Source organism: Pelecanus crispus, chromosome 1 (genome assembly GCF_030463565.1).
Source record: "Pelecanus crispus isolate bPelCri1 chromosome 1, bPelCri1.pri, whole genome shotgun sequence".
Classification (NCBI taxonomy): Eukaryota; Metazoa; Chordata; class Aves; order Pelecaniformes; family Pelecanidae; genus Pelecanus; species Pelecanus crispus.
Genome location: NC_134643.1, coordinates 14,609,071 through 14,617,442, shown reverse-complemented (window position 1 = coordinate 14,617,442; position 8,372 = coordinate 14,609,071). Strand labels below are relative to the sequence as shown.

The 8,372-nt window shown below is 45.4% G+C and overlaps 1 protein-coding gene across 3 annotated transcripts in view; it reads left to right on the top strand.

Moving 5' to 3' along the window:
* The first annotated feature begins 1,594 nt into the window (after positions 1-1,594).
* Positions 1,595-8,372, top strand: part of NAPEPLD (N-acyl phosphatidylethanolamine phospholipase D) — a 25,355-nt gene continuing 18,577 nt past the window's right edge. For 2 of the 3 annotated variants that reach the window (XM_075716242.1, XM_075716236.1), the window contains exon 1: positions 1,595-1,803. In XM_075716242.1, the coding sequence (XP_075572357.1) occupies positions 1,595-1,803 (209 nt within the window). Of the gene's footprint in view, positions 1,804-2,628; positions 2,760-8,372 lie in introns of those variants that run through there. The other variant, XM_075716249.1, reaches the window with a different exon arrangement.

The following is an 8,372-nucleotide window of genomic DNA, read 5'->3' as shown; positions in this document are numbered from 1 at the left end:
ACCAGTTGTTATACCAGAAAAGAGATGTTTCCCTTTCAAACTGAAAACTGCATGCGGCACAGACACCAGTTGTCTTTACTTACAGCCTCCAAATGTTGACATCTGTATTTGTAGTACAGACAAAATGCATTTACTAAAGCAGAGCCTCCTGAACTGTGGCTTTTGCATCACTGGTACCATACAAACTACTTCCAAATGACACATGGAAGCAAGTCTGCCTACCAGGAGATAGTCAGCTGAAGTGTAGGATGCGCATCCCAAATCTGCTACTGTTGGCAGTCAGTTACTGCCAGCCTGGAGGCACTTACCTAGTGTCTTGCACAAATTTCTATATCTAGGCACTAATTATTACTGTTAATGGGCATTGACCAGAGCTATGGAGAGCAGCTTTATCATCCCACTCATTTAGTAGGTCTTAGATTCCATAAAGTAGCAGTAGAAATAACTTCAATCCATACAGATTTGTGTTTAATAATGTATGAGTAAAAAGTCATTGCTACTACAAGGCCAGCTTAGCATTAGACATACTGATAGGAGATGAAATGATCAAGAAATGTCAGATGAGAAGAGCCAGAAGTAAGTAAAAAATTAGGATTTTCCACTAGCAAAGGTCAGCAAATCTGCCTGACCATAAGCAACCAATACATACCTGTCTTCCTCGTACAGAACAAGGTAACTTGGTAGTATTAGCCTTCCTCTACCTTGTAGAGACTACGAGAGTGATTAACCATAAGAAGAGTAAGGCTCATGTTTCTAGCCTCCCAAGACCTACCTTGAGAACCTGGCCGCTGAACATAGGTAAGATTTCTTCACTAATAACCTGGACATCCATTCCTGAGCTCCAAGCTAAAATGTACACAAACGTGTTATCGGAGCTCCAGATAGTCTTAGATTTCATATTGCTGCTATGTATGATTTTTTTTTTTTTTCATATCACAGCCGCACGACTTTTTCCTTTACCTTCCATTGTATTATGTGCTTAAGGAGGTAAGGAAAGATTAAAAAAAATACATATTTATTTCTGAGAACCTGCTTTCTCTGGGTTGGGTGCCTCAAAACCCCTCACTTGGCGGCCCAGGGGCTGGAGCCGCGCAGACGGGCGTGAGGCGAGGCTCGTAGGGCAGCCCCCGAGGAGACGGGCCCCAGCTTCGGCTCCCTCGCCTCGGGGGAACGACCGCGGGGGTTCGGGGGCCGCGGCCGGGCTGCTCTGCGGGACCGCGGCCGGCGGCCACGCGTGGCCTCGCCTCCCGTGAGCGCCGGCACCCCCCGGTGATGGCGGCACCGCCTCGCGCTCCTGAGAGAGCTGCCTCGAGGAAACTTTTCGCCGCGGCAGCGGGCGGTCAGAGCCTGCCCGTACTCCCACACGGGACTGCGGGCAGCGTTTGCCAACCATCGGAGCCGAACAGGAGCCGAACCAAGCGCTTCCCTCTCCCCATGGCCGACGAGAAGCCCGGCCTGCAGCGGCAGCGCCGCGCTGGCGGCCCCGCCGCGGCTCCGGGCCCGCGGCCGCCAGTGCTCCCCCCGCGCTGGCCCCCCCCGCCGCCATTTTGCGAACGCGCCGCCAGGCGGCCGGCGGGCCCGGCGGCTTCCCGCCATGCTGGGGAGCAGGGCGCTGTGGAGCTGCTGCCTGCAGCTCGCCGCGCTGGCCTCGGCGGCGGGCTGGGCAGGTGGGAAGCCGCCGCCGTTCAACGGCTCCTGCTGGAGAGGCGCGGAGCCGCCGCGGAGGGGGTGGAGCGGCACCATGGAGGAGGAGGAGGAGGAGGAGGAGGACGGGACTCCTCAGGGGCGGCAGCAGCCCGGGAGGTGAGCGGCTCTCCGGCGGCAGGCAGCGCTCCGGGGGCGGGGGTCGCTGCCCCCGCGCCTTCCTGCGGGCAGGGAGGCACTGAGCCGAGCCCCGTGCCCGTCCCGAGGAGAGGCACCTGCCCGGCTGCCGCCTTCAAAGCCCGGCCGGCGGCCGGGGCAGCGGGAGCCAGCGGAGCCGGAGCAGCGCGGCGCCGCGCACCTGCTCCGAGCGCGGCAGCGGGGCTTGCTGGGCGTACGGTACCGGGGTCCCGCCGGGGGACGGGGGCGGGGGCGGCTGGGCTGAGCCGCGGCGGGGAGCGGAGCGGGGCCGGGGCGGGGAGCCCCGCCGGCGGCAGCGGGGCAGAGCGAGCGGCGGGCGTCCGCCGGCAAAAGTTCGGCGGTGGGCGAGATGCGCGGGGCCTCCGAGCCCTGGGGGGCTGGCACGACCCGGCCCTGCGCCGCGCTGCCCCGGCGGCGGCTGCGGGCTGGCTGCGGCGCGGCCGCGGGCGCTGCGGGGCTCGGGCTGCCCCGGCGCGGGGGCGGCCGCTCCGCCCGCGGGAGGCGCCGCGGGGGCTCGGCGACAGATCGCGACTCGTGCCCGCTCCGGAACCGCTCGGGACGGGCAGATCCTTTCGCACCGGCGAAAGGCATTCGGGACGGAAAGAGCGCTACCTGGCCCCCGCCGCCCTCCCCTCCGCGGTGCTCGCTTTTCCCGGTCACCGGCGGTGGAACGTGCTGCAGGAGCGCGGGGGGAGCAGCAAGTTACGTAACCGCCTGTGGAAGCGCGCTTCGAGGTGTGGGCGCTCTCGGGGCTGTTCTCCTCCCAAGAGGGGACAGGAACCCATGTTCATCGCGAGCGTTTTTCTTGCGTTGTATAATGTAAACGCGAAGTGGAGGATACTAACAAAGTAATTTAATGTAATTGGTTCAGTCAAACAATCTCAATGATCGGCAATTATCTCTAGGAAGGATTTAGGGTAAGTATTTGTTGAGTGTCTTGACGGCACGCAGTTAAGTTTATGTTAAACTTCTGCAGAAATGGTTTTTCTAGTGATGGTTATGATTTCTTACTCTCCTATTTGCTAAATGGCAATTATGAAGCAAGTTTGCCGTTTTAGAGGAAACTACTATTTGTACTTAGGTATTTTTTTCTTTATTTTTCAAACTATACCGACTAAAGTGACATCAAAACCTAAAGGCAGTGACAGCAAAATCAATTCTGTTTTCTGGCAAAAGACCCTCGAAAAATGTCATGTATTTTTAATTCTTAGTAGCAGCTTTATCAGTTAATAAAGTAGGAAGCCTGATTCATTTTATAGGTAAGACCTTCAGGAAGACAAGAGGAAATAAGATTTTTATAATTCTTGCAACAGTTGCTTTAGAAATGCCCCAAATGATCTGAAATTGAAATACCTATTATAAAAAGATAATGGGAATTTTGAATACATGGAGATTGGAAAGCCCTGTCTGATTCACTCACTGTGATGGAGAGGGTATGTTTAGGAGAGGAGGAAGTAAGGGATGACAGGGAAACTCTTCAAATATAAGTAACAGTTAATTGGACTTCAGCTTGGCCCAAATCAAGGGAGTTCCACAGCCTTTTTAAAAGGAAGCAAACCATTATTATTATTATTTTCTTTAGTTGTATTAACTAAGTAGATTTGAGGAACTACCTCAGCAGAAATCTATTTTCTCAGCCTTTATAAGCTTAAGATTGAACCAAAACTGCTAATTCTCCATTCAGAAATAGCTTTCAAGTTCTTTTTTGCAAATGGGAAGGCAGTTGTTTTGTCTGTGATGAGAAAAATGGAAATGCTGCCGTATTAATTAGTGCCTTTTTATGTAATACCTGCTGTGAAATTATTTTTTTCCTTTGGTCACATCTATAAATCCCTTTCTGATCTCACTACTTTTTTTTGCAGTCAGTTGCTGCAAGTGTGTAGCTTGCAGTATGCTGGCTAGCACTGTAATCAGGGTTCTACTTCTAATATGCTCTGAGCCAGGACTGTGGTAAATCACTTGGTCATCTTGTGTCTAAATGCAGCTTTGAGTAAAAAGGATTTTTCTGTAAACCAGATGTTGCACTTGGTTTGAATATTCTTAGAAAATCTAGGAAAGACGTTACATATTATTTACTGTTTGCATGTAATACCGTAGTATTTAGCAGCTGTATAAAGAAGGGATGATTTGGGTTTGAATAGCATGCAACTGTGCCCAAGCAGATAAACCTTAAAGAGCTGTTCAGGAAGGAGAACTGGGCATTACCAAGTGACACTACAAAAACGTGCTGCTGCCATTGTGTCCCTACTGTGAAAAACAAGGTTTGATAAGATGTTGTGCGAGTGAAAAGTCAAGTGGTAAGGAATGTATATAAAGATGTATATCAAGAGATTTTTCTTGTGTGAGACCTGTTACCATGGTTGGAGCTGGTAGTGCTACTGTCTGCTGAGTAAGGCTTATGATAAGATTTTGGTTGTTATTGCTTATAATACTTGGAAATGGTTTCAGTTGTTTAGGTGGAAATCTCCCATGCTGTGGACTGGTTTTTGAGAGAGGGTTTCAGTGAGGTTCAGCTGTTTCTGGTAATGAGATTGTGGCAGTAACAAGTTGTTTATGTGTGTCTGTTTAGGTGTGTTCAAATGAAACACTTTGTCTCCTTAAAACACCTGCATATTTAGGATGGTGCCTCGAAAATTACTAGATGGCTCACATTTGTGTTGGAAATGTGCCTTGACTCTTCCATAAGGGGAAGGAAAAAAAAAAAAAAAAAAACCCCAAACAAACAACTTAATATTAAGACTTTTGTTGCTGACTAACAACCAAAGCACTTTGCATTTCATTTAGAGTACATGAAGAGACATGATAATCTAGAGTTGTGGGGACAGAGTAGAAGGCTGGTTGTCAAGAAAAATTGTTAACGTGTTGTGACGTTTCCAGTTTCCTTGAGTATTTGTGTTTTGCTGTGTCTGGTGTTCTACCATTTCTAATTTCTTTTAATGGCTGTATTTCAGTTAAAGAACTGTAAAGGTGCTGTATCATCTATGCTTTCTCACTTTCCAGTATGAAGTTTTGGAGATTCAAAACCTTTATGTTTGGAAAGGCTGATGACCTTCTAGCTTAACTCATGTGAAAGATGGTCTTTGAACAGTTGCATTCAAGAAAAACATATTTTTCAACAAAGAAAAACTTCTATTTTCCTTATCTTAGCTGATCTGGGAATTATTTGTTTGGATCTCAATAAATTTGAGCTCAAATGTTATAAATAGTTCTATAAAATCCATGTATCTATGGGGTGTGTGTACATACATACACAGAGGGAGAGAGAGAATATTGTTTGGGCAAGCAAAAGTTGAGCTTATGTTGAAATCTAAGATTTAGAAAGAATTTAGGGAAATATTTTTATATTGCAGATAAATAACATTGGGTCCTATGCGCTTGGACTTAGAACTGAAGAGAGGGAATCAAATAGACAAGCATTTAAATATGTATAAAAACAAAATTGTATGATGTGTATTAACTTAAAAATAAAAACTAGTTCAGTGGTTGGGCGTTGCTGCACTTCCTGGACAACTGAGGTTTTATAGGGTTTTAAAGGATTATTCTCAATGTGAGTCTACAGAAAGTTTGCATAGGAGTTTCTTCCTTTCTGGCATGGAGAGAAGGAAAAAGAAAATTAAAAGGCTTAGTAAATGAGGTGGAGATAGCAATTGTGCAGTTGCAGACATAAAAGTGCCAGAGTTGATTATAAATGAACTGCTTCTGATCCTGCTTTGCCATGTGGATCCTATGGATCAAGGTTTTAACATAATTTGTATCCATTTTATGAAAATAGTTCTTACCTTGCTTCTATGGCCATGTTGTACAAAGGAAATTGGGTTTCTACCATAGTATGTTCAAGTGGAGCCTTAGTTTCATTACGTGCAGTAGTATTTATTTTTAGTCATATCTAATTGACGTAAGATGTTAGATGGGAAACTGTTACCCTCAGGACAGAGTGCGAGCTTGTAATGTTTTAAAACTGCATTTTAGTTAAAAAAAAAACCTGTGCTGACAGCTTCAACATTACATAACAACTTAAAATACTAAACCCAAGACGCACAGGGTGTTAACGCATGGGAGTGGCTAAAGTTTGTTTGTAAATGTGAACCTGTAAAGTTTGGTTGTTTTTTCTAACAGTAAGCCACATCTTGGAAAGGTTTGGCGCTGTTACTAACTGTATTCACATCAGTAGACCAACTCAGACTAAGGAACTACTCGTTTGCATAAATACTTATAGGAGTGGAACAGGTGCCAGAACGTTAAAGTTGGGGTCCAGATCCTATAGGTGGGTTGGTGCAAGTTTCGTGTTTGTTCCTTTGGAAAAGCTTTATTGAAATTCTGTACAAGTGTGAAGGGCCCTCCATGGAGATCATCGTCACTGTTGGACTCCACAGCTTATCTGCCCAGCTGTGTGCACATGCTGTCTTCTCTTATTTTTCTGTTGATTTTGAAATTTGTCTGCATTTGATTTGTGATGCAGTTATTGTCTTGTGTACCATAATGCAGCTCTAATTGCACAAACCTTGCTTCTGTAGGTTGTCAGCCTGAGTCCTGCAGAGCAGGTAAGAAAACTTTCATTCCAGCTCTTTTATGTTCAGCATTCTTCCCTATACGTTAAGTAGTCATATGAAATTAGTTCTTTAGGGCGAGCAAAGGAAAGCGCTTTCTGTTCTGGTGTAGGGAAAACTGACTCCTGCTTTCCTTTGGTGACTGCTTCAGCAATAGCACAGAATTACACTGCTCTTGTGCTTAATCATAATGATAGTCTAGGCTGCTCTTTTAGATGTGATGGCCACATGCCAACTTTTGGATACTTTTATTGAAGACTGCAGTAAAAGATTAGGGTAGAGAGGGAAATAACTTACTTTAAGAGGCCTGTGTAGCTAAAGAAATTGGCTACTGGGTCTGTCACCTCTGATAATATGTGTGGCCCCTGTGGACAGCTCCTGTCATATCAGGGAACATAACCTAAACAGAATGTGCCTGTAACAGAAGACTTCTATAATATTTAATACAGTTCATAAACATGTTTTGGGTAATACGAAGTGCTCATATCGGATAGGGACAGTCAGCTGGGGTGCATGGAAACAAAGGGAAAATAGTTATGTATTGTCCCAGTTCCAGGAAGAGGCATCTTTATGCAGTTGATACAATGCCTGTAGCTGGTCAGGTTTAACTCAGGGTTGAGAAACAGCTGGCTCCAGGTGCTACTGATGGACATAACTCTAAAGCCTATTTGCATTTGTTCCAGAGGCATATAAGGGTGTAGCTGATAAGCACTCATAATGACTATGAATAACTTTCTGCTGGTTTAGTTCCCCTAATGAATTGCCAGGAAAGTAGAGGTCACAATGTGTAGTAATGGGAGTGGGCTGCCTTTTGGGTGGTAGGTAGCTATTGAACTTGCTTGGTTGTAAGATGAAACATCACTCTTGGAGGAGGCAGCAAGAGAGCTTAAGCAGCACCAGTACTAAATGTGAAACCTTGGATGGGGAATAGATTGAAAGTGAAGTGTTTTGGGGGTAGGGAGGATTGCTGACTTGGTGGTGTATGTAACTGAGCTACCCTGAGAGAATTCTAAATGGAGGGTTTAAATTACTTTTTCTCTAGTAGCACTGGCATAAGCAGCTTTTGTTTACAACAGTATATTCCTGTTCACACCCTTCCCTGTCCTAGCCAGTTTGTTGGTATAAACAGTTGTGTGGTTACACAGTGATGCAGGTGAAAAATAAGTACTTCTCTAGGGGATGGGAAGGTAAGAAGTGACTAATCAGCTAGATCAGTTTCTTGAACTAATTCACTGTGTGGACACAAATGTTTGTTTTGGCAAGCCCGGGGGAGTAATGAGAGCAGAAATGGGTTGGTTTATGGTGATGACTGCTTAAGTAATACAGCTGTTGTAAGAATATGCCTAACAACAGGCAACCATGGGTAGATGCTTCACATTTGTTTTATTTATAACTACAATTTGTAATGTCTAAATAAAACTTTGCTTTGTTTTACTGTTGATCCTCAAACTAGATCAGAATGGCAAAGGATTCATCTGAATTCTATGAGGTTGTTTATGGAGAAAGCTATTTCTGTTTCTGTTACCAACTCAGTGCATCTTTCTTTAACAATACACAAGATCACTTTAGAGTCAGGATACTAACAGATCCATTGAGAACAGAGAAGAACTGGGCTGGCAACCTATAGCTGTGCTATGAAATGGGTGCATCCAAGAATGGAAGAAGGCTGTACTAGCATGGATTTTTTGCTGTGTGGATGTTTGGAAAATATGGAAACAGGACAGCACATAGAATCCCAAGCTGGCTGTTAAAATATCAGATAATTTGAGTGGAAATTTCTGCACTGCTTGTTCTTTCTTGCAACTTTTAATGGGAAATCTCAAATAATAAAAGTATTTCTAGATGAGCTCATTGCAAGCTTGAAAGATCTTCTTTGTGTGAAATCCTAGGACCAAGAGTGTATGAAATAATTGCTGTTGCAACTGCTGTTGCAGTCATAAAAAAATATGTATAGTGAAAGAAAACTTCTGAGTTGTGTAGCAG